We start from the raw sequence: 25013 nt of genomic DNA, 5'->3' as shown, positions 1-25013 counted from the left end.
ACTAGGTCTGCTAATGCTTTGGTTTGAAATGAATTTTATGAGGTGGGTTTTGAAATGGAGTGTGTTTGGATAATTTAAAATGGGTTGTATTAGTTAATGGGGTGGGTCGGGGCGGGTTCTATATAAATGCGGGTTGAGGCGGATTGAGGTGGGTTGAAATGGATACTTTTTACAAAATAGTATAACTATATAAATGTGGGTCCCACGTGAGAGCTGGACTCTGAAATTAAAACCACGTGTTTATATCAGAAAATTTTATCGAAATTGACTGAATTTTGTTGGAGATGACTCAGTACGACTGGCAGCTATTCTGTGCAAAGCAGCGTGGCTAGAACTACCTGTGGCCCCCACATGAAGAGCCGGACCCTAGAATTAAAACATCGCGTTCACACTATAAAATTTTATCGAAATTGACTGAAATTTGTTGGAGATGACTCAGTACGACTGGCAGCTACTCTGTGCAAAGCAGCGTGGCTAGAACTACACGTGGGCTCCACATTAAGAGCCGGACTCTGAAATTAAAATCTCGCGTTCACACTATAAAATTTTATCGAAATTGACTGAAATTTGTTGGAGATGACTCAGTACGACTGGCAGCTACTCTGTGCAAAGTAGCGTGGCTAGAAGTACACGTGGGCTCCACATCAAGACTCGGACCCTGGAATTAAAATCTCGCGTTCACACTATAAAATTTTATCGAAATTGACTGAAATTTTTAGAGATGAGTCAATATGACTGACAGATACTCTGTGCAAAGTAGTGTGGCTAGACATATATGTGGTCCCCACATTAAGTGTAGAACCACTAAATTCCTCTGCATAGTAGAACCCATGGGTTTTTATGGGTTACCCGCTTATAATGGGGCGGGTTGGTTAGAGTTGAGAAATTAACTAATTAGGTTGGGTGGGGTTGGATATCTAAATATGTTAATTTTGGGTGGGATTGGGTATGGTGCGGGTTCCAACCCATTAGCAGGGCTACCTGGCACCAACCGGTTTCCCTTTCCACTATGATGAGACCCAAATGAACTGGAAATCCCTTCGATTTTTCACGATCGATCTCAATCATTTTGGCCATCGAAGCGCCGTGCCGCAATGGCGTCTTTTCCTCAGGGTAGCTAGGGTGGCTGGGTGGTGCGCGTCGTCAGTAAATCACATGATCACGTATGCATCTTCAACTCCAATATGCGTATCCTTGGTTGATGCGATCGCTAAGTAATTTTATACCTTATATAATATAAATTTCTTCATAATTTTAGTTATTTTTAGATATCCTAATTTTAGTCATTTGGTTAGTGCCTACCTATGATCGATCTATGAATCTATATGCTTTTTTTTGAGGCGATATGAATCTGTTTTTTTTTTTTTTTTTGAGGAAGATATGAATCTATCTGCTGAAGCTGGCAAAGCTACTGCCTACTGATGTGCCAAAACTCCTACCATACCAAGATACAGACAAGTTACTGATGTCTTTGGGTTTGGGCTTCAACACGGTGCACGATCTCTTTACAAGTTAGCTCAGCCCATGGGCTAGATTTGTACTGGCCGTGCGGTATAGAGCATAACCCTAGCGGCCCAAACAGAGCCCAAAAGCGGACGGCTCCCTAGTCCCAACTAGGCAACTACCCCACCCCGCCTCCAAGTGCTCCAACTGTTCTTCTTCCGCAGCAAGATAGCAGAGGCGTGTTCGCATAGCCGTGGATCCCAACTCCCAAGAACCGTAGCAGCCTGCTACCGCTCTCTTCTTCCCCGGCAAGCAGCGGCGCTCGCTGCCCCCTCATATATAGATAATCTAATCGCCGCCTCCTTGCCAACGCCGATTCGATTAGATCGATAGAGAGGGGAGCCGCGAGGGGACGGGATGCCGACGCTGACGAAGCTGTACAGCATGAAGGAGGCCGCCCTCCACAACACCCCCGAGGACTGCTGGGTCGTCGTCGACGGCAAGGTAGCGCCGCCGTCCCGCTCCTTCCTCCTCCCTTGCTTGCTGCTGTACGTACGGTATTGGTAGGTAGAGGTGTGAACGCGCATGGGGAAGGGTGAGCGCGCACTGCTCGTTTGATGTGGACGTGTTCGATGGGCCTGAGAGGTTTTTGCCTCCGTGCGCGGGCTGTGGTGCGCTGCTGTCAATCTAGCGGTGCTCTGGATGTCAGGTTTGCGAGATTGGGAAGGCATGGTGAACTAGTTAGTACATTGATTCTGCACAGCATTAGATAGTCCATGGAATTTTGTCCTTCTGTTCGTCAACTAATTACCAACAAAATTGGGTCAATTGAAGCTTCAGGTCAAGTATAATTGAAATACGCTGCACTGATCTTACTGCTAAGTAAACTCATTCTCTGCAATGCAGATTTATGATGTGACCAAGTATTTGGAAGACCATCCTGGGGGTGCTGATGTTCTGCTCGAAGCAACGGGTACTGCTGCCCTGACCCCTGATTCTGTTTTCCTATTCTTGTCCACTGGGGTGTTAGTTTCCTGTATGGTCATTGGTTTGTTTGACTCCTGTCAATCTTTCTGAAGGTAAGGATGCTAAGGAAGAATTTGATGATGCGGGGCACAGCAAGAGTGCCATTGAGCTAATGCAAGACTACTTCATTGGGGAGTTGGACCCGACTACTGAGATTCCTGAGATGGAGGTTTTCAGGAAGGAGCATGACACCGGATTTGCCAGCAAGCTGATGGACAGTGCGGTGCAGTACTGGGCAATCCCAGCAGCTGCAGTTGGGATATCGGTTTTTGTTGCCGTATTGTATGCGCGAAGGAAGTGAAGTTCACTGTTTTTGAGCAACCATTTTGAGAGGGATCACCCATATTTACCTGGAGCATGGACGGATATATGTTCTGCTGTTCAGAACCAAAATACACTATGAAATTCAATTCTTAGACACTTCAGTTAAACATTTGCCTGATTGATGGCACTATTTATCGACAAGACGTTCCATTGATGGATTCTTATTCGCTTGGAACCGACCATCATGAGTGCTGGAACAAATTTGTTCCATGCCATCTCTGCTGCTTTTGAATGTCATGATTCCGCATTCAATCTTACTTTTATCTGAACCACTGAATGCCTTTTGGGTTATCTATTATTTCACATTATTCAAAAGATGTGAAACTAAATTTATGGAGTTTAATCAAAAGCTCTCTCCTGTTTGTTAAATATCAACATGCATCACATCTGCCATTGTTTCTTCAATTCTATTGCCTTACTTAAACTGTCAGTCTCAAATAAGGTGCAGATAGTTGGACTGTACACTTCAGAAGGTTATCAGGTAGCTTTAGTTGGCCCCTCATTTGATCTTTTGTCCTGTCATTGCAAGTGTTTCACCGTCACACGCAAAGATTTGTAGGATTCTCATGTATGCTGAGTAACCTAGAACTCTGGAAGGGTGCACTTAGATGTCATTGCTTAAAGGAGTAGCAAAAACCAACTCTTGGAAGGTGAGGGTGATGAACTTCAAGCTGGGGTTTGCTTTGAACCACAACTAGCCAACAAACCAAAAGCTACGGGTGAACCATCAGCCCATCCTTCTACTACACTGCAACTATGGTCTCTCGTGGATATATATACCAGTGCATGGGTGGCAAATGCCCTCTGATCTCTGAGGCTTCAGAACAATAGCACCACGATGCTGCGCACAAGCCAAAAGCTTTGGTTTCCTTCACAGAATATTTTTCTTCGGAGTGGATGGTTCCAAGCAATGCAATCCTGCATCGAGTCTAAAGTGAGTTGTTTCAATGAATTCATTTGTTGCTCACATGATGTTTATATGTATTTTGCAGTAATATTGGAATATTACATTGATGTGGTTCTTTTATAATTTTGGATGTTGCTCTTTGCTCCGGTTGAATCAATTATCGAATCTGCAGTTCTGTACTTTCGTTGCTTCCAGACTAGAACTTCAGTATCTGATGTAGAAATCTGTGATCTAGTTTCGTTCAAGGAGATGCGTTGTGTACATCACACAAGAGATCAAATCATATAGCATCTGTCCACTCAGGCCATTCGCCATCTAGGCAGTAGACCACAACAATCAGAACATCCTAGCATTTGTTATGTGACAAGGCACAGCAACTAAGTAGGTTCCTGGAGTTCTCAAGCCAGCTGTGATTTATATAAAATTTTTATTGTTATAGGTCATTATGCAATTCGTAGTCAAAGAGCATCTTTAATGGACGCTGCAAATTGAAATTTGCGGCAATTCATGATTGCAGGCTTGCAGTTTCTGGAGCAAATAAACAAGGGTTGCATTTATTATTGTTCTCTGTTCTTATGTTCTTTTGGTTCAGTGAAAATGAACATTAGTAACTGTTAACTATTAGCTCAAGAAGCTCAGTTTGCCGGAAATGAATAAAGATGCCAGAACTTTAGTGATCTCAATCATCACCTTTCCTGTTCAACAAATCTTACAAAACGAAGCACATTTACTACAAGAAGAGCAGTCATAATTCAATGGAAAATTCTGAGTATGCTATAAAATACATAAGGTGCAACTGTAATTACCTAATTTGCAGTAACTAAGTTCACCAAAGTGCTGTGGTGCCAGTATATACCAAACAAGAAATACATTTTGGCCCTTAACTTACAAAAACACACACATATATAAACTTTCTTTTCTCGGCGTGGTGTCATCTCTTCTGTGCAACCATGGATTTTTTTTTTCGCGACCGTGCCTGAGCACGTTTTTCATTAAGAAGTGCAACCATGGAATTGAATGAACAAATGGCCTGTTGCAGTGCACCTCATGGAATCTGACATCAACTTGAAGCTCGCTAAATCTCTTGATCCCACTCATCATGCATAAGCCAACAGAGTAGCCAACACAACCCAGAATACAAAGAGTGGGAGTGTCAATGGTTGTTTTGTTAGAGGGCTTGCATTGGGCAGCCATGGATAATTTTCAGGGGACGGCATGACACAGTTATCACCATTGAAGTACACTCGACGTGGGAAGGCCCATCCCTTTTCGAAGGTGAAAGCCTGAGAATCCTTTCGAAGAAGTAGTTCTGATTGCACATTCCCAAGTTTACCAGCTTGCATCAGCAAATCATTGTAGAATTTTACACCCCAGAACATTGCCGTATCATCTGAAATGGGACAAACAAACTACATCAGGGGAGGGAGGGAGGGAGGAAGGAGATTATTTTGATTGCACTTTGAGGAAGACAGGTTTACTTACTTATGCCACCACCATATGGGGTAAGTGGTTTGTAGTTGAAACTGAACAGCTGAGTGATATTATCAAAGTTTGGATGCTGAACAACTAAGTTCCATTGCGTGTAATTCATGCGGAAGTTGAAGTTGGTGATAGTTATTTTCACTCTCCAGTATTCCTTGTAATTGAGCTTCACATGCCAGTGGATTCTTATCGGGCACATGTGGGAGGTGCATTGTACAAGAGGCTGACCAGTCCATTTCCCAGGGCCATCAATTGCTGATTGTAGATTCGGTGAATCCTCACTGCGAAAATGCAACCAAACTCATTAGAACATTTGTAAAGAAAAAAACTAAACCTTAATATGTAGTGTATATAAAAGTAGGTAAACTCACTTCACACAGTTTGAGCCAGTTGGATTTTGGCAGCCACAAGAGCATGTTGGGCAGTTCACAATTGTGTCATTGTAAAATGATGAGAGAGATACACAGCAGGACGGAGTCTTCTGGGCTAGAAATTGGGAATATGTGCAAGTCACATTCCATGTCACTGCAGATAGAGAATATCTTTGTTAAGAACCATCAACTGAAATAAAAACCTCTCTACTATAAAACTTAGACAGAACAGCAGCTTGTATGGAATCTTTCTTATGATTATCTGAATAATATATTATTTTGTGAAGAACAAAAAAAAATGAAAGAGACCACATTTTATTGGGTCTAGCAGCAACTTATTGTCAATAAATATCAGTTAACATTCCTTATCTGAGAATAAATCCCTCTTGTTAAAATGTTTTCGTTGTTTACTAATCTGGCAAGTAATGCAACTTGACAATTTGAAATCCTGATTAACGAATAGGAACACGCTGAATAATATTATAATTTAGCAGTACTAATTTCCACAAAGTACACAAGCAACAGATGAAGTTGAATAGATGGGCAACTTACTTAGAGCTTGGGTTGCCCTGCGTCCATCTGATGTGAAAAACTTTGTCGGCCTGCCAACAATGGCACGCCCACATGTGTACCCAGGACCTGGAGTCTTAAGAGTGAAGTTCTTCGGCACCTTAACAGTCTTATTGGTGGTCCCAGCAAGACCTACACTAATCTGGAAGGAGGAAGCAGCATTTGCTGGGTCCTGATTAAATGTATTTATAACTCCTGCTTTGCAGCAATTGGCAATTTGCATGTTGTACGGAGTGCCCGGAAGTAAATCGACGAGCGTGGGATCTTTCTTGCAGCAGTGGGGAGTGTTGCCTTTGAATTTCGAGCAGTCACCCTGCTCAGTAGTCTGTGCCCCAACCATTGACCATATGACCTCTTTCTTTGCCCATGTCCACCCAAGCTGCCACCCAGGTGCCCCAATGTGCCGGAATTGTTGATAGTTGAACATTGTGACAACAGCCTGCAGAGAGATTTTATGGGAAATCATGAATTAGATATACATAGAATGCGCTGACATAAATTTCGGATGCTATTCTTGTTATATGTGATGTATGTTTCTACTTCGACATTGGCCATGTTACATATATTGTACAGGTCAAACTGGACTATTCAATAGAATAGATCAGGACCTAGAGGGTGAAGATGAAAGAGATACAGCTGTTGAGTGGGCGTGCTACTTACGACATATCCATCAGGAGTCCACTGCATAATATCCCATTTTATAGTGATGTTGCCGTTCGGATCCAAGGAATCATAAGCCTCTGCAGAGAGCATACAAAGGGTCCACATCAAATACCGATCCCAATTATAGAAGCGCAAACAACGAATGCACACAATAGATGAAGTCTATGTTACATCCAATTCCAATTTGGAATATCCACACGCCTATGTTGGCCACTGGATCCCTTTAGAGTGAACTACAATTATGGATCCCTTTAGAGTGAACTACAATTAACTAAGATCTTGAGTATTTTGTTCACTTCTTGAACAGATCTACCATCATGGCGCTCAGTATGGAGCAGCTCAGGACAAGTTCAGCAGACAGTGGTGCACTGGTCAAGTGGTCAGCCTGAGAGGGCAGCTCCATCTCCGTGTGTGATACTCTCCCGATCAAAGGAAGCTAAGCCCACTTAATTTCGAATCATAATTGGATCAAGCTCGAAGGATCGAGCTGAATTAGAGCATGGCGGGATCAAAATTAGAAGGCACCGACACTGCACTGGAGCCACCGACACTGACCGTACCAACCAAACAGGGGGGGCGCATTTGTCCGCGCGCAACGGAACCACTCAGAGCCGAAGCATCGTCGCAGCTGCACGAGCTCCGTCGCACCGTACGCGACGGCGATCGGGTGCCGGATCTAGCTAGCTCGAGAATTCGCGGAACAAACAGGACAACATAGACACAGAGAGACAGAGGAGCAGCAGGAAGAGGAGCCGAAGCGCCGAACCTGTAGCAGTCGGCGCGGAGAGGAGCAGCGCGGCCGCGAGCAGCACGGCGGCGCAGCACGCGACGGATCTGCCGCCCGGCGCCATCCTTCGCTTGGTCCCCACCCGCTCCCACCGACACGCGGGGTCTCCCACCGACAGATACAGGAGCCGCGCCCGTGCACCCACGCCGATCTCGCTCCGGACGGCGGCGGCGGCGGCCGCGGGCAGAGGTGGCGCGCCGGGGAATGTGGGGGGGAGTGCCGGAGTGGGAGGGGGGCGGAGATCTGGGGCGGTGGGGAGTGGGACTTAAAGCATGTGCGGCCGCGCCTCGCCCTCCCCTGTTTTTTACCGCGGCGGCAGCGCGACACACTCTGCTCCGCAGCGGCTGCTCCCTTCCGCGCCCCGGTGCGGGTGGGGGGATGTGACACCTCAACGTCCGGCGGGCATTTACCGAAATGCCCCTGGTGATCGATGCAGCACAGCTGTTGGTGATGTTCACTTGGGGACAGGGACGGCCGACAGGTGATTAACGGTAAGCGGAAGCTGAAAATCCTGGCCCTGTTTACTGTTTTGCAACTGGGGAATTTGCACGGGACGGGAACAGAATGATTCACACATGATGGCGGGACCGGTGAAAAGTTGTTACGATGCCTCCTTTTGTTGTCCAAGGGACAGAGCAAAAAATTTGAAACCAACAGAAGAATTCTAATTGTCGGTTAAAAAACATTTATATGTTATATTCTTTTGGAGAGCGGGAATGGATTCATATCCTCATATTTAATTGCGCTAGACTGCTTCCAAAATTACCATGGCAAATTACCTGAAGCTGAGCAGGGATTGGGCATAGAATATCACCATAATGAGCGAAGTGTTGTCAGTCAATCTGCAGCCAGCCAGTCCCAGTCACCGAGGGCAAAACCGGAACTACCAATCAGGGATAGTGCGTTTAAGTAAGTAATGACAGAGGGCGATGACCCCATGAGGCGAGGCTAAACGCACACATGCGAGCCGACACTGGAGGGAATAAAGAAACGCGGCCACGACGGAGCCCCTCCTCCCTCCTCCTGTCGGTGGGGGGCGAAAACGAAAAGGAAAAAAAAAAGCGGCAGCGCAACCGATCACCAGCGGTGCACCACGCAAATTGGCAGGCCCGGGCCGGGCGCGTGAGCCCGGTCCACCAACCAATCATCGCCATCGCGGCGGTAGGTGCTGCAACCTGGACGTACCAACAACCCGTGTGCGACCATGCAAGGTTATTTAAATTTGATATAGTTTTGCGCTTAATTAATCGGCATCGGCATCAAGATCTCCAGCTGTAGTCTATAGCCCGGCCCTAACAACCTCCATGTGTTGTTATATTTGTTGTTAGAAAACTAGTCAATTTTCGGTATATTTTAATTCCAAATATTACTAGTAATTTTATGACATAAATGAGTGATAATGTGTGAATAAAATATGTGCTTATGTTCATGTTATTCTCACTAATAAGTATGAACAAAATGTTAAACCAGAATAGGTTTAGAGTGTACCTCAAGGTGGGACCAATGCCGGAGGCACCGGTTGCGTCGTTACCAGCTGGAATAGACATTATATTCGATTGGCCTTACTTGATGTAGCCGAACGACGTCGATGCAGGAAGAGGTTCGCAGTGCAGTCCCATAAACGGTCACCAGGAAGTAGACGAAGTAGTCGTTCACGCCGAGATGTAGACGAAGTAGTCGTTCAGGGAGCGAACAGTCGCGTCAAGACGCTCTCCAAAAACCTGATTGCCCGCGTCCCGTGCAGGACCTTCAGCAAGCAGAGGTTTCGGAGGCCTGCTCTCGCTAGAGCTGTGCGCGCAACGCTAGCGATGGGAATGACAGAAAGCAGCAGATAGAGAAGGGAGAGGTCTCCTAAGCAGGAGTACCTGAAGCAAGAGTGCTTGTGGTGTGAGGATGAGAGGAAGAGGAGGAGGTTTATATATACGTGGAGGTGCCTCACATTCAACGAATCTGGACGTTATAATGGGCTTTGATGAGCAGTAATTACTGGTGCAATTGAGTCACAGGAATCTCATTAACCGTAAAAATTTTATTATGTGTCATCATTCACCGGTTAATGCCAACATTTTATTGTCTCTGTTTTAATGCTTTCAACAGTAAAACATTCTCTCATCTCATCGCACCGCACCGCACCGTCACGTCACGCCCGGCCGCGCCACGCACACGCACCGCACCGCCCGTCCGGCCGGCCGCGCCCACGGCCTCGGCCTCGGCCCGGCTCGGCGAAGCGAGCGAGCGCGCACGCGCGTGTGGTACACCAATCTTTTCTTACCGGCTTCACAAGTGGTGTACACGAGGTCCACCCTTTAAGTCGGTTGAGATCCTCCTCAAATCCCGGTACGGAATTAAGCAATTGATTCTCTAGCATTTAATAGTGGGCTTTAAATTCTTTTATTGCATTGATTAGAATAAATAGGCCAAGCCCATAATTCCAACAATCCCCACCAAGAAATTCAAGGCATATTAGAAATGCTCTCATTGATATACCAATATTTGTCAGAGATTGTTAAGTTGAACTTCCATCTAGGACAAGGGCTATACTTATTTACAACTGTACAATAAACTATGCCTTGAATTGCCAGTCTTGTGCAAACAAGTTTGACCAGAACCCTACACTGGTACTAGGCTGCATAAGCATCCCTGCGGTTTGGATCTTATAAGTCATACTCCAGGCCCTTCATGAGTTTCTAGAGAATACCCAGTTCTCATAGACCATGACCAGTAGTCAGACTTATATAGGTGTGTTCCTTTCAGATGTTTTGTAGGACAACATCTTTGTTTCAAGAAAACAACTCATTTGTTTTAAAAAAACCACTTGGAACACATTAAGGTATAGACCAACCTGCCATACAGATTAGAAGAGAAATGTACCTTATACACGGAATGAGCCTTTTTCATAAAGGTTCTCTTCTCTCAGTCGTACTTTAGTTTGTTTCACCATCATACTTCATGGGATCTCCGATCACATAGGACATATTTTCACTATAGAATGATTCACGTGGGTCTCAAGCCCAATTCCATAGATCCATTGTCTATCACATTCCGTGAAAGACCCTTTGTAAACTGATCTGTCAGATTTTTAGCCGTCTGAACATAATCCAAGGCTATTACTCCGGAGTTTCTCAATTTTCTGACAGATTTCAACCGCATTTTCACATGTCTTGATGACTTCATGTTATTCTTTGAACTGTTCACCTTAACAATCATTGTTTGATTGTCACATTTTATTAGAATTGCCGGTATCGATTTTTCAACTATCGGCAAGTCCATAAGGAGCTTACGAAATCATTGAGCCTCAACAGTGGTGGTATCTGTGAGTTCTGCTTCTAGTGGCGAAGCCAGCCCGAGAATTCACCTAGGGCGGACTCATACTTATTATTATTATTATTATTATTATTATTATTATTATTATTATTATTATTATTATTATTATTATTATTAAAGGGCATCTGGTATAAATCTCAGCTCCGGGCCCCTGAAATCTGAGGACCGGGCCTGCGTGCACTCGCACAGCATGACGGGTTCGCAAGGCACTTCAGGGCAGAAGCCTTGAGTATTACACGTAAGTTTTCATTTAGGTGTTGCCCCCAAGCAAGGTTAGCAGTAGCATTAACTTTACCAAAACCCATAAGTTTGCTAACCAGTGGTTGTTACCTTTTTCAGAGGAGCTAGCGTTCGGGCTTGGCAACAGAGCCCAATAACGGTCACGCGGCTTGTTTACCTTTGGGCCTAAGAAAGAGAGCCGCCCTCCTCAGGCCGGACGGGCGGACTCGCGTTGACGCCATCGGCCCAAACCCAAAAACCGAGAAAGTTTAACGAATGATCTGAATCACAAACTCATCACTTATTCAAGCCACTACATAAAACATAAACTCCTGCTACCAGCAGTAGGTCCCATTGCCTACGTACAGACGATCTATTGGTTACTAAAATTGGCTCTTCAAACCTGCCAGTAAAATTTATACTGTGGCGAAACTGGGAATCAACAATGATCACCCGGACGATTCTTTCGTTACAGGGCTTGCATTCTCGGCAAATGACGGATAAGATTCAGGAGATGGCAGGACACAGTTATCACCATTGAAGTACACCCGGCGAGGGAAGACCCATTCCTTTTCGAAGGTGAAAGTCTGGGAGTCCTTACGGAGAAGCAGCTCTCCCTGCACGCTCCCAAGCTTACTACCGGCTTGCATCAGCACATCGTTGCCGGGTTTTACGCCCCAGAACATTGCTGTATCATCTGAAACGGATCCAAAAAATAGTTCAAAATACACCACACAGATGGAGGGAAGAATGTTCATTCTTTAATTCTATTTTTGTAAAAGGGAAAAAGGTTTACTTACTTATGCTGGGACCGTATGGGGTTAGTGGTTTGTAGTTGAGGCCGAACAGCTGAGTGATGTTGTCAAAGTTTGGATGCAGGACGACTAAGTTCCACTCCGTGTAGTTCATGCGGAAGTTGAAGTTTGTGATGGTGATCTGCACTCTCCAGTAGTCCTTGTAGTTCTGCTTCACAAGCCAGTTGATTCTTACGGGGCACATGTGGGAAGTGCACTCGACGAGAGGCTGGCCAGTCCACTTGCCAGGGCCGTCAATTGCAGATCCTAGATGAGGTGACCCCTTACTGCGAAATGCACCAACTATTAGAACCTTTGTACATGAAAGAATAGGATGATCTTATTAACAGAGCAGAGTATTAAGAGTAAGTCAGCTCACTTCACACAGTTTGTCCCGTTTGGGTTTCGGCAGCCACAAGAGCATGTAGCGCAGGACACAGTGGTGTCGTTGTAGAACAATGATAGAGATACACAGCAGGATGGAGTCTTCTGAGCGAGGAATTGAGAGTAAGTGCAAGTCACCTTCCATGTCACTGCACAACATACAGAGAATGTCTTTGTTAAAACCCATCAAGTAATTAATTAAGCTCCTCCCTGCAATAAACAATAGACAAAGCAACATATCCTGTCGAACCCTTCAACTCGAATCATTCTTTCGATTTTAATACATTATCTGCTGCAGAGAAAAACTTAAGGTACACAAACATTTATCGTCAACAAATACAAACCAACATCTGATCGCAAACAAAATGTGAAGTTGGGACAGAAAGACAACTTACTAAAAGCCCGGGTTGCCCTGCGCCCATCCGGGGTGAAAAACACACTAGGCTTGCCAACAATTGCACGCCCACAGGTGTACCCGGGACCTGGAGTCCTAAGAGTGAAGTTCTTTGGCAGCTTAACGTCCTTAGTGGTAGTCCCAGCAAGACCTATACTGAGCTGGAAGGAGGAGGCAGCATTTGCCGGGTCCTGAGTAAACGTACTTATCACTCCTGCTTTGCAGCAGTTGGCGATCTGCATGTTGTACGGGGTGTCTGGAAGTAAATCAACGACCACGGGATCTTTCTTGCAGCTGTGGGGAATGTTGCCCTTGAAACGTGAGCAGTCACCCTGCTTGGTGGCCTGAGCCCCAGCCATGGACCAGATGACCTCCTGCTTTGCCCATGTCCACCCCAGCTGCCACCCAGGTGCTCCAATGTGCCGGAATTGTTGGTAATTGTACATTGTGACAACAGCCTGCACGAGACATTTTGTTGGAAATGATGAGCTAGCTAGATATGCTATTCTTCTGATCTACCGCATGTTTTGAACTGATCCATTAGCGGTGCTACTGCACAATTTGTATTGTGTGCGAATCAAATCTGCCTATATTCAATAGATCAGATCAGCCTATTATTGCTAGGTTGAACTTGAAGATAATGGAAGACATACGACAACTGTCGGTACGGGAATGGTACTTACAACATATCCATCAGGAGTCCAATGCATAACGTCCCATTTTATAGTGATGTTGCCGTTTGGATCCAAGGAATCATAAGCCTCTGCAGAGAAAACAAAGAGGGTCCGTCCCCATCAATGACAGGTTCCAAGTTCTGAAGCATAAATAAATGAAAATGGCACAAATGCATTCGGTTTGAGCACCAAGTTGAGCCAATAAATGTTTGGTCATGGCTAATTCAAAGACAAGAGCAAATCTCTGTGAGCGAATGGTATTTGGATTGCAGCCGTGACTGGAATTGATCTGATGCTGAATTGATGACAGATGTCATTTATTTATGTCAATGACACGTGGGACCACATGCCATCAACATAGTGGCATTTAGTAACAGTGTGGCATATAATATAGTCAACTTGGATCTTGAGTGGCAGGTCTAGTCACAAGTAAGGAGTATTCCTCAAGAATCGTCATCCAAACCATGTTGAATAAACCATTAAATAATTAAGTGCAACCAACCACAGCCTGCAACTTTGTGTTTGCTTTTTTAAGTTTAACTCACTTGTCCCGTCACATCGCATGTTTAAACACTAATTAGAAGCATTAGACATAGACTTGTTACAAATCTGATTTCATAAGTCGTGACTTAATCACGAGACGAATCTATTAAGCATAATTAGTCCATAATTTGACCACTAATTACTACAGTAACCATTCACTAATTATGTATTAATTATACTTAATATATTCGTCTAGAGCTAACCTTGCAACTTATGCATTTATTTTTATATTATGTTGACATCTGAAAATTCGAATTTATATCCGAACATTCGGTGTGACAACGACTTACAAAACCAAACGAATCTATCTAGCCCTTTATGCCGCCAACGTTTGTATTGTCAGTGGCCAAAAATTGTTACTAGTATAGTGTGAAGAAAAAAACCTGGTGTGGGACTCTTGACAGCAACGAACTATGTACCCGAATTCCAAGTTCTAGGAACAGATATAGCATCAAGGAGGCAAGGAGCTCGGCATGGAGCAGCTCGCAGCAAGATTTTTCAGCAGTCAGCGGCACTGCCGCACTGGTTAGTCTGGGACGGCAACTGCGTGGGTTGCAGCAAACGTGATTTCGATTCCTAATCCGCATTGGCCAGCTAACCGTACGTACTCCTACTCCAAACGGCGACCGGCCGTTGGCCATCGCGCCGCCGCTCCCCCGCGCGCCTCGTGCCATTCGACCCCGCCGGTCAACCTGCCCTTCTCGCGGTTCAAGCAGGACGAGACACGAGAGTGAGGGGGGAGGGGGGAGGGAACGAGTCGAACCTGTGGCGTCCGGTGCGGAGAGCAGCAGCGCCGCGGCGAGCAGCACGGCGGCGCCGTAACAAGTGACCTGTCTGCCGCGCGGCGCCATTCTTCCTTCCCCCCCGCCGGTCTCGCTCCCGACAGCTGCGAGCTCGGCCGCAGGGTAGCCGGCGAGAATGTGGAGGAGGGCAGGAGGTCGGCTCAGTTTATAGCACATCAGTCAATGCCCTTGAGTTGACCTCACCAAAGCTCACCCATAATTGCCCCTGGGTCACGCGTACGCCATTGACTGTTGAAATATAAGAGCTTTTTAGTCCAATAATTCAGTGGGAAAAAATTTAAACTGACTACTAATGCTGGAGTCATGAAGATGGTAATACCATATTGGTAATTGAGGAGAGTACTGGCCGGGTTGTAAATAGTAATTAAAATAGTGGATTGATGATTGGTTAATGGTGTAAATTGATGGTCATTGTTACATCTAGAGGTGTCCAAGTTCATCCCCCTCTTCTAGGATCAATTATAAAAGGACATCAGCTCTCTCTCATTCCAATGCAACACTTTCAAGCTCTCAGTTACTCCTGCTTATGAGACCTCTCCCTTATCCCTCAGTTGATTTCTGCATTTACATAGCTAGCACTGCGCACACAGTTTTGGTGAGAGCAGGCCTCCGGAAGCTCTGCGACGCTGAGATCTTGCTCAGAATAGCGGGGCAATTAAATTTTTGGGGAGCGTCTTGACGTGACTACTCGTTCCCCGAACATCTACGTCCTCTATTTTCTGGTGGCCGAACGTCTACGTCCTCTACTTACTAATGACCGAACGTCTACGTCCTCTACATCCCGGTGGTCGTACCTGTGTTCCCCAAGTGAACATCAAAATCGTCTCAACTACTTCCCGACGGCCATCTGCACTGGAATGATTAAGTTCGCCTACATCGAACAGCCCTGACCGACACAATGTCCAGTTATGGAAATGATGCACTGGTCCCGCCTTGGGTACACTCTGAACTAATTCTAATTTATTATTTTCTTCATGTTTATTAGTGAGAATAACATGAACACGAACACATATTTTCTCAGCACAATATCACTCATTTATGACATGAAAGTGATAATAACATTTGAAATTAAAATATACCAAAAATTGACTAATTATTTAACATTGACTGCAGACTGCAGAGCTAGCTAGTTTTCGCACATCGATCGATCAGTCATGGCGATCCGAAACGAAGCTCGTCCCGCACCCAGTCACCAGCCGCGGCCTAGCGATCAATCGAGGCCAATAAAATCTTCAGCATCTGAGAGCTCGGTTAAACAATGGCACGAGGGCGATGGCAGCTGATGACCCGTGAGCGAGCGATCAGAGCGCCTAATCTAATCCCACACATGCGCGAGCAGGACGACAGCGCCTCTGCCCGCCAGCGATGCGCCCCCGCAATTTGAAGCTCGGAACGGCACGACCGACGCCTCGATCCGTCAACAAAGCGCCCGCCAGCGTAGACCGTTCACTGGATCGGAGGTGCCAACAACCCATGGCGGTGGCGGCAACCCATGTTGTGCCTCACATGGGATGGCGCGTCTGGGGGATCGTGGTGCGTGGAGTATCGGCATGTTGAGAAAGGAGGTACAAAAAAGCTCTGAATTGCTGCAAAACTTGCATTGAGTATTCTGAGATGTTCGAGATAAACGGGTATATAAACAAACCATGCATGATATATAGTTGTTTTTTTAGCACAGTTTTTTTATAAGTGAAGTACTACAAAGTCAAATAGTGGGATAGAGCCTTGTGAGCTTGCAATGTTCTTATAAGTGAAACTAGTGAGGTCACCCGCGCATTTGCGCGGCTAGTACTGATATTCTAAATATATCTTGTATTTTTTATCTAATTATTATTCAAAAATTTAAATCTTTCTTATCACATGCTATTTGCTTCTCTGCTGCTAGTGCAGTGATGCCTTCTTTTGTTTACATCTTTCTTTGTCAGTGATGTGTTCGCATGGCAAGAGCACAACTCTCATTCTGTCACGACTGTCTATCTCCTTGATCTTAACTACTATCATTCACTAGTAGTAGTGATGGGGGTATAAACTTGGAGTCCCTAGCGGGTCCGCCTTAAACATTTAAACATTTGCGGCCCAACATCCTAATGGACGCGCTCCGGTAAAGCCCACGAACGGATACGGTCGCCTCCCGTCCTTCAGCGCGCGGCCCAACCGGCGCAAACACTCAGCGCACGAGTGCTGAAAGCAGTCTACTTCCCAGAGACGGATTTCTTGTCTGCTGAACTGGGGGCGTCCCCGTCCCGGATCTGGAGGGCTGTCATCGACGGGAAGGGGGTCTTAAAGCAGGGAATTATCAGGACGATCGGGTCCGGAGAGGAAATTGAAATTTGGCATACTAACTGGATACCGAGGGATGCTATGTTGAGGCCGATCACCTGCCTCAGCAGCGCGCCTCCGGCATGAGTATGTGAGCTGATTGATCCGATTCAGAGGACGTGGAACGTGGAACAGCTGAAACAACACTTCTTGCCCATGGACTGGGAGCAGATTGAGAACATATCGTTGCCGTTGAGTGGGCAGCCTGACTTCTGGGCATGGCACTATGAGAAATCAGGCGTATTCTTAGTTCGATCAGCCTATAGGATGCTGGTTCATACCCGGGAGCGGAGGTCGGGCTGGATCGAACACAATGCCGGGAGATCAGACATTGATGCGGATCAAAAGGAATGGGCGGACCTGTGGAGTATCAAGGGCCCATCCAGCTGCGATTTTTTCTTTGGAGGCTTGCACGGCAGTCGATCCCGACGGGAGATGTCCGATACAACAGACACATGGCGCAGAATAGCAACTGTACTGTATGCAGCCAACCTGACTCGTGGAGGCATTCCCTGCTAGAGTGCAACTTTGCACGGTGTGTTTGGGTGTTGCAAGGTGAGGAGCTCCTGAATTTTGTTGCACAAGCCCAACATACTGATGCTCGGGGATGGATTCATGAGGCTATCGCAGGGCTAAAATATGAAGAGGTGATGAGGGGTCACGCTACTTTACGGTCGACCCTAAAGATTGATTCGTTACGGTCGATTTTCAGACCGTGCACTTTTTGCCATTTTTAGTAAATATTTTATCGCTTTGTGATAAAAAAAAAATTTAAAAAATTTAAAAACATTTTGGCGAGCAGAAAATTTTTTCAAGAAAAAATCAACAAAAAAAACTGGAGAGCAGAAACTTTTTTTCAAGGGAAAATAGTGGGGAGGAAAAACTTTGAAAAAAATTTGAGAAAATTGTACGAAAAATAATTTAAAAATTTGAAGACAAAAAAATTTTACATCCAAAAAATAAAAAATCTCAGGTAAAAAATTAAATAAAAAAAGAAAAAAAATACCCGAGATGTGGGTGCGGGGAGGCCGCGCTACTCGTCTTCCCACCGGCACCGCGCCACCCCGCCGCCGCCGCGCCGGTCGCCGCCCCCGTAGCCGCTCGAGCTCGCCGGCCGAGATCCGCCGAGGAAGAGAAAGAGGAGGAGGGGGAAGGAGAACGGGGAAAGGGAAGCGGCCCCCGCCGCTGCCCCGGTCGCCGCCCCCCACAGCAACTCGAGCGCGCCGCCGAGATCTGCCAGAGGAGAGCCCGAGATCCGCCGAGGAGGGGATCTGCCGAGGATCCATAATGGGGAGGGGGAAAGAGAAAGTGAAGAGGAGAGGGGGGATCCGGACTCATGGTATGGACAGGGGCGGACGGAACGGGTTGACCGTAAGTTTCCAAACTTACGGTCACCCGCAGTTTCAGCATTGGGGGTGTTAAGATTGGTGGTGACTCTGTGGGCTATCTGGTATGCCAGAAGAAAAGTGCTCCATGAGAATATGTTTCAGAGTCCTTTGTTGACTCACGCTTTCATTGAGCGTTTCATATCAGACCTGAAGATGGAGAAGCCGAAGACGTCGAGGTCAGCGGGAATTCAAACCCCGGTTGTGCGATGGATCCCTCCCCCGAGGGAGATGATGAAAAATCAATGTAGATGTCGCACTGTCAAAGAACTCAAATTTAGCCGCTGTGGCGGCAGTGACAAGTAGCGAAGATGCATGGCAACTTCTGTGGCGCATCGGCCCTAGTGATGGCAGGGGTCTCCTCTCCGGAAGTGGCGGAAGTGATTGCCTGCAGGGAGGGCCTGGCACTCGCTTTTGACTGGGTAGTACTTTGCATCTACATGAGCACCGAATTCACCTCTTCTGTTGCTGACTACTTTGTGTCTGGGACTTGTGGGCGAGCAGGAGAGGATGGATCTACAGAGCACGGCGGCCTCCAAGGCCGGCGGGTAAGACTGGGAATTCTCTGCGTCATCTCAGCTATGGCCATCATTCCAGAACTAGAAGTGGTTGAGGAAAATTCGAAACTCCACTGTGGATATACAAATGGTCCAGCTGGTTCTGTTTTCAGAGGAACCATCCACTCTTCTTATTTTAGTGTTGATTAGCTCCAGTAGTTTGGACCTCATTAGGACCAGTCACTAGTGTACCTTTGTGCCTTAGCTAGCAACAGAGAGAGCCCCTGCACCCGGTATGTTGTCTTTCGGCTCCATCTAATTATCTATCTGAGATGTTGTACTGTGTTGCTGTTTTAGTGTTTTACTCTGTCCTTTCCAAATTGTAGGCCACTTTAGCTTTTGCAGATACATTCAATATGCTATGCACCTAAATACACGCTATGTCTTGATACATTGCAAATACAATGTTTCTAGAGATGCCAAAATGACCTACAGTTTGGAACGGATCAAGTACTGATTAGAAGCATACAGGATGGCCTAGAAATATTTCCATCTTGGGAAAAATTTGCATGATGAACACTTGAAGGGGGAGATACAAAATGATGCCACAAACAAAAGAAAGTTAGCACAAGAATTTGTCCTGAATGGGTCAACATCATGTAGGTAAACGGGTAGGCTACGCTAGCATCACTACCGCATATACCCAAGATACTTGCGAGTAGAAGATCATAGATCGTTACCACTAGACGCGCAGTGCAGCGGAAGAAGTCGCGCGTCGATGTAGAGGAAGTAGTCGATCACGTCCCACGAACCGAGCTCCTCGTACTTGATCCCAGCAGCCGATCAGCGCAGCAGTCGCAGCAGCGCCTCCACGGAGTCCACACGTACGGGAATGAAACGCCGGGCGTCGGTGTGCTAGCACCGCACACACGGCATGGGCGGCGGCCGAGAGAGAGAGGGAGGGGCGGCGGCTAGGAGGTGGTGCAGCTATCAGGTTTTGCCCCCCTAGCCACTCCCTCGTATATATAGAGCGTACTAATGAGCTTCTATCTCATAGGCCCATTAGTAACCCTAATCCCTCTTGGATCAATATCCTCTTGGGCCTTTAAACCGTATTGTGATGATGGGCTCTTGGGCATATCACCAACAATCTCCCACTTGCACTAGAGACAATCATACAGGCAAGCTTTCCAACATTCCAAACCCCTTAAGTGTGTGACCCGTTAGGTTCATGTGTAGGTGGTCGTGATCGGAAATCATTTCCGAATCACAAGTCAATAGCGGCACCTAGCAGGGCATAGTGACTCACAAATACACATAAAGATCATATCGGCCGAACCATAGATATACTCATACACCGATCCCTTTGCCACACGATACCAGTCAAGCTCAAAGCGAGATGCGTGCCACCTTTGTGATAGCTCGACCATTCTCTCGATCTAATAGTGGATTCTATTCATAACTAACCTTTAGTCATCATGATTAACTCTTTAATCACTTTGGCATGGCCATGCACTTTCAAATCCAACTATCTCGAGGGGCCCAGAGATATCTCTCCCGTTATCTAGGAGGGGCAAATTCCATCTTGATCCGCTCACATCCCATTCCATGTTTCATGACACACCTGTAAGCTACTTTTGTAACTACCCAGTCACGGAGTAGCGTTTAGCAGCCCCAAAATGCACCACTACACACAGTGAGAAACAACGGCGATCTCAGGTCTAAGGATCCAGTAGGTATAACACTCAAGAACAACTGATGGCACATACAAAATAACAATCCCAACATTGTCTTAGAGTGGGTCAATCCAACACCATGTTCACCAACATGTGTCCACATCATTAATCCGATATCTCCATATCCATGATCCGTGAAACATGATCATCAATTAATGCATGTGCTAATCTCAACGTCGTTGTTGTCCCACACAACGACATAAACTAGGGATAATTTAGAACCATATCATTGTCAACAAAGAGTTTCACAAACAAGTCACATACTTGATAATCAATGTAAAAATAATCATTCATGAAACAAATAATAATTATTTATCATTACATAAACATACTCATGACACAAAAATCTCCCACGCACACTAGAATCACTGATGTAAGTATCTAATACCCATAGATCTCATGTGCGCCTCATGCTTTGGTTGTGGGAGAGGCTTCGTTAACGGATCAGCAACGTTTGAATCCGTGTGCACCTTGCAAACCTTCACATCACCTCTCTCAACAAAGTTACGGATGAGGTGATACTTCCGCAGTATATGTCTGGACTTCTTAGTTGTTCTAGGCTCCTTTGCTAGTGCAACGGCACCACTATTATCACAATAGAGGTCCACTGGACTGGACGCACTAGGAACAACACCCAAGTCAGAAACAAACTTTCTGATCCAAACAGCTTCTTTTGCAGCTTCGGAAGCTGCAATATACTCGGCCTCTGTCGTCGAATCAGCCACCGTATCTTGCTTGGAACTCTTCCAGCTCACTGCCCCACCATTGAGGCAGAAAACAAAACCGGATTGCGATTTGGAGTCATCTTTGTCTGTTTGAAAACTAGCATCGGTGTAACCCTTTACAAGGAGCTCATCTTCGCCTCCAAATATTAGGAACATATCCTTAGTTCTTCTCAAGTACTTAAGGATACTCTTTACAATTGTCCAGTGAGGTTCACCGAAATCTGACTGATACCTGCTCGTAACACTTAGAGCAAAGGAAACATCTGGGCGCGTGCAAAGCATAGCATACATGATCGACCCTATGGCTGAAGCATAAGGAATCGTACTCATCCTCTTTTGCTCATCAGGTGTCGTAGCACACTGACTCTTGCTTAGAGTAATGCCATGTGACATTGGCAAGAAACCTTTCTTGGAATCTTGCATATTGAACCGATTCAATATCTTGTCAATGTACGTGTCTTGGCTTAATCCAATTAGCCTTTTTGATCTATCTCTATAGATCCTAATACCCAGAATATAAGCCGCCTCTCCTAAATCCTTCATCGAAAAACTCTTTTTCAATGAGGTTTTAACGGCTTCAAGCATTGGAATATCATTTCCGATCAGTAATATGTCATCCACATATAGGACCAGAAACACAAGTGCGCTCCCACTAGCCTTTTTGTAAACACAAGGCTCATCTTCATTCTTGATGAAGCCAAACCCTTTGACTACTTCATCAAAACGAATATTCCAACTCCGAGATGCTTGCTTCAATCCATAGATGGACATCTGAAGCTTACATATTTTCCCAGCATTTTTAGGATCGACAAAACCTTCAGGCTGAGTCATATACACATCCTCACTTAGATGTCCATTAAGGAAAGCGGTTTTGACATCCATTTGCCATATCTCATAGTCATAATATGCGGCAATTGCTAGGAGAATCCGAACAGACTTTAGCATTGCGACGGGCGAAAAGGTTTCCTCATAGTCAACACCTTGAATTTGTCGGAAACCTTTCGCCACCAATCGTGCCTTATAGATGTGAACATTTCCATCCATGTCTAATTTTTTTCTTAAAAATCCACTTACAGTCGACAGGTCTTACACTGTCAATCTGATCGACCAAGTTCCAAACTTGATTATCATGCATGGATTTTAACTCGGATTCCATGGCTTCAAGCCATTTGTCGGAGTCGGGTCCCATCATTGCTTCTTTGTAGGTCAAGGGCTCATCATTTTCCATCAATAATACGTGGCGCTCCTCCGTAATAAGGAGGTTGAGCTTGTCAGTAGCGCGACGTGCCCTTATAGACCTTCGTGGGGCTGGTGCCTCAACTACGGGTTGTGCAACATCTTGCACATCCCGTGGATGTTCAGTGGTTGCTGAAACAGTTTCGGGTGTTTCCTGAATTTCTTCAAGTTGCACCTTGCTCCCACTAAATCCTTTTGAGAGAAACTCCTTTTCTAAGAAAACACCATTGCGAGCGACAAACACTTTGACTTCTGCCTTATTGTAAAAATAATATCCTTTGGTTTCCCTAGGATACCCCACAAAGAAACATTTGTCTGACTTTGGAGTGAGCTTATCTGACATCAAACGTTTGACATAAGCCTCACATCCCCAAACTTTGAGAAAAGATAATCCGGGACGCTTCCCAGTCCATATCTCATATGGTGTCTTCTCAACAGACTTACTTAGAACCCTATTCAGTGTGAACGCAGCAGTTTCAAGAGCGTAACCCCAAAATGACAATGGAAGATCAGCTTGGCTCATCATGGACCTAACCATGTCCAACAAGGTTCGGTTCCTCCGTTCGGATACCCCATTCCATTGAGGTGTTCCGGGCGGAGTTAGCTGCGGAATAATTTCACATTGCTTCAAATGATCACCAAATTCAAGGCTCAAATATTCTCCTCCACGATCAGATCGCAGAAATTTAATTGTCTTGCCTAATTGATTTTGTACTTCATTCTGAAATTCTTTGAACTTTTCAAACGATTCAGACTTGTGCCTCATTAAGTAGATATAGCCATATCTACTAAAGTCATCAGTGAAAGTAATGAAGTACTGAAAACCACCTCTGGCTATTGAGCTCATTGGTCCACATACATCGTGTAACACCCGGTTTATAAAAGAACATAAACCGAGAAATCATATACGTGCCAGGATCAAGTCACACGTATATACAACAGAATGAACAGTATATCACAGCACATATCACGAATAAGACATAATAAATCGAAATACGAATATTATTTGTTACATTAATGACAAAGATGTCTGATACAGCGGAAGCGAAGTACAAATACGATAAAAACTCTCCGAAGCTGAAGCAGGGCGCCACAGGGACGTCGACTGGGAGACGAACACCTAGAAGTCCTCGTAGTCCTGGTAGCGCTGAACGAACTCCCTCGTGTCGGCAGGAACTGAGCAGCAGTAGCGTAGCCAAGAGAAAAAAGTAGAGAAGAGGCAAGAGTGAGTACACAACTTGTACTCAACAAGTATAACGCAAACTATGAGGCTTTAGGGTTGGCTGACTCAACTGCATTAGCTTTTAAGTCTTGGCAAAATTTTATTAAAGCTATTTACTACGAGTTGATGAATTACCATTAACCCAGTTACATAGTAATTAATCAAGATTAAACATGTTACTACTGAGAACCAAACCAAAACCAAGCCACCAGGGTAACCCCGAGAGGCACCCCCTCGTCGGAAGGGGCTAACCCCACTAATCAAAAGGAGGATCTGTGCCGCTCATAACCGTGAGCATGGCTAGTATACCAGTTTTACACTCTGCAGAGGTTGCACATCTTTACCCCCAAGTCATGAGCTACGCTAGAGGTTCATCACACTTCCTTAGGTGAGATGACTAGCGACTCACTACGAGGCCGTTACAAAGAATCTCGTTGGTAAGGCGTAACCGCGAGAGTTAGGTCAGCGACGATGGGGCCCACCTCCGGGGGTACAAGCACAGGAGCGCAATCCAAGCACAGACCAAGCCGGAGGAGCAGGGACCATTGAAGCTTACTACTCTTGCCCCGCAGGTAAGTTACTCCAAACCAAAAAGACCTAATTAGTAAGCCAAGTCTATCCCATTCTAGCCTTGTGGTAGCGCTATTGTCCCAGGTTGTCGCTCTATGAACCGGTCCTTATGGAGAGTGGCCAACCAAGCACTAAGCACCGTGCTGGCCCCCTAAACCATGTTTCTACAAAAACCATCTTTTAACGAGACGTGAGCCACTCATCCACACAGAGGGTCACTCTCAGAATTAAGTTCAAGTAAACCATTAATCAATTTAATTAAAAAGGACCAGAATGTGTTATAGCGCAGCAACCTAGCACAACTAACCAAAATGCAATCCAAAGGATATATATAAAGGATATAAAGTGGCTAGGAAATCCTTATAGGCATACAGTATTAAAATGCAGTATGTAAATGTATTTAAAGGTGATGGGTTGTTCATGTTATACTTGCCTTCCTCGTACTACTCTGGCTGCTGCTCAAACTGCTCCGAAGATGGCTGCTCCGGGTACTGGTACTGGGGCTCCTCAGATGGATCAACGTCTACTCACGAACACATGGCCAAAACAATGCACAATAATAAACATACAAGCAAACACTAGCAAAAACTAAGAAACAGTACATCAATACATAAA

The 25013-nt window shown here is 45.5% G+C and overlaps 3 protein-coding genes across 3 annotated transcripts; 1 reads left to right on the top strand and 2 right to left on the bottom strand.

Annotated features, from left to right (window-relative positions):
- Window positions 1-1608: 1608 nt before the first annotated feature.
- LOC120690071 (cytochrome b5-like) lies at window positions 1609-3050 on the top strand. The gene is made up of 3 exons (XM_039972588.1): window positions 1609-1947; window positions 2350-2416; window positions 2523-3050. Exons 1-3 carry the CDS (start codon window positions 1861-1863, stop codon window positions 2768-2770), a joined length of 402 nt encoding a protein of 133 aa, XP_039828522.1. The 5' UTR covers window positions 1609-1860; the 3' UTR covers window positions 2771-3050.
- A 1310-nt stretch (window positions 3051-4360) lies between these two features.
- On the bottom strand, window positions 4361-7921 carry LOC120690070 (COBRA-like protein 3). Its single transcript, XM_039972587.1, has 6 exons — window positions 7553-7921; window positions 6784-6863; window positions 6106-6562; window positions 5554-5707; window positions 5183-5463; window positions 4361-5090 (listed from the first exon to the last, which is right to left on the bottom strand). Exons 1-6 carry the CDS (start codon window positions 7635-7637, stop codon window positions 4798-4800), a joined length of 1350 nt encoding a protein of 449 aa, XP_039828521.1. The 5' UTR covers window positions 7638-7921; the 3' UTR covers window positions 4361-4797.
- Window positions 7922-11393: 3472 nt separating this feature from the next.
- LOC120690069 (COBRA-like protein 3) lies at window positions 11394-14829 on the bottom strand. Its single transcript, XM_039972586.1, has 6 exons — window positions 14669-14829; window positions 13372-13451; window positions 12690-13146; window positions 12290-12443; window positions 11917-12197; window positions 11394-11813 (listed from the first exon to the last, which is right to left on the bottom strand). Exons 1-6 carry the CDS (start codon window positions 14754-14756, stop codon window positions 11566-11568), a joined length of 1308 nt encoding a protein of 435 aa, XP_039828520.1. The 5' UTR covers window positions 14757-14829; the 3' UTR covers window positions 11394-11565.
- Between the last annotated feature and the right edge of the window lie 10184 nt (window positions 14830-25013).

The sequence above is a fragment of the Panicum virgatum genome, chromosome 9N (assembly GCF_016808335.1).
Source record: "Panicum virgatum strain AP13 chromosome 9N, P.virgatum_v5, whole genome shotgun sequence".
In the NCBI taxonomy this organism is placed as follows: Eukaryota; Viridiplantae; Streptophyta; class Magnoliopsida; order Poales; family Poaceae; genus Panicum; species Panicum virgatum.
This window is presented reverse-complemented; position numbering and strand designations above follow the sequence as displayed.

Coding starts and splice junctions, on each gene's coding strand:
- LOC120690069 (XM_039972586.1), bottom strand. CDS start 14,756: ATGGCGCCGCGCGGCAGACAGGTCACTTGTTACGGCGCCGCCGTGCTG. Junction 13,452..14,668: donor CTCCGCACCGGACGCCACAG/GTTCGACTCGTT, acceptor TTTTCTCTGCAG/AGGCTTATGATTCCTTGGAT. Junction 12,444..12,689: donor CAGGGCAACCCGGGCTTTTA/GTAAGTTGTCTT, acceptor TATGTTGTGCAG/TGACATGGAAGGTGACTTGC.
- LOC120690070 (XM_039972587.1), bottom strand. CDS start 7,637: ATGGCGCCGGGCGGCAGATCCGTCGCGTGCTGCGCCGCCGTGCTGCTC. Junction 5,708..6,105: donor CAGGGCAACCCAAGCTCTAA/GTAAGTTGCCCA, acceptor CTCTATCTGCAG/TGACATGGAATGTGACTTGC. Junction 5,091..5,182: donor CCCATATGGTGGTGGCATAA/GTAAGTAAACCT, acceptor GTCCCATTTCAG/ATGATACGGCAATGTTCTGG.
- LOC120690071 (XM_039972588.1), top strand. CDS start 1,861: ATGCCGACGCTGACGAAGCTGTACAGCATGAAGGAGGCCGCCCTCCAC. Junction 1,948..2,349: donor GGGTCGTCGTCGACGGCAAG/GTAGCGCCGCCG, acceptor TCTGCAATGCAG/ATTTATGATGTGACCAAGTA. Junction 2,417..2,522: donor TGTTCTGCTCGAAGCAACGG/GTACTGCTGCCC, acceptor ATCTTTCTGAAG/GTAAGGATGCTAAGGAAGAA.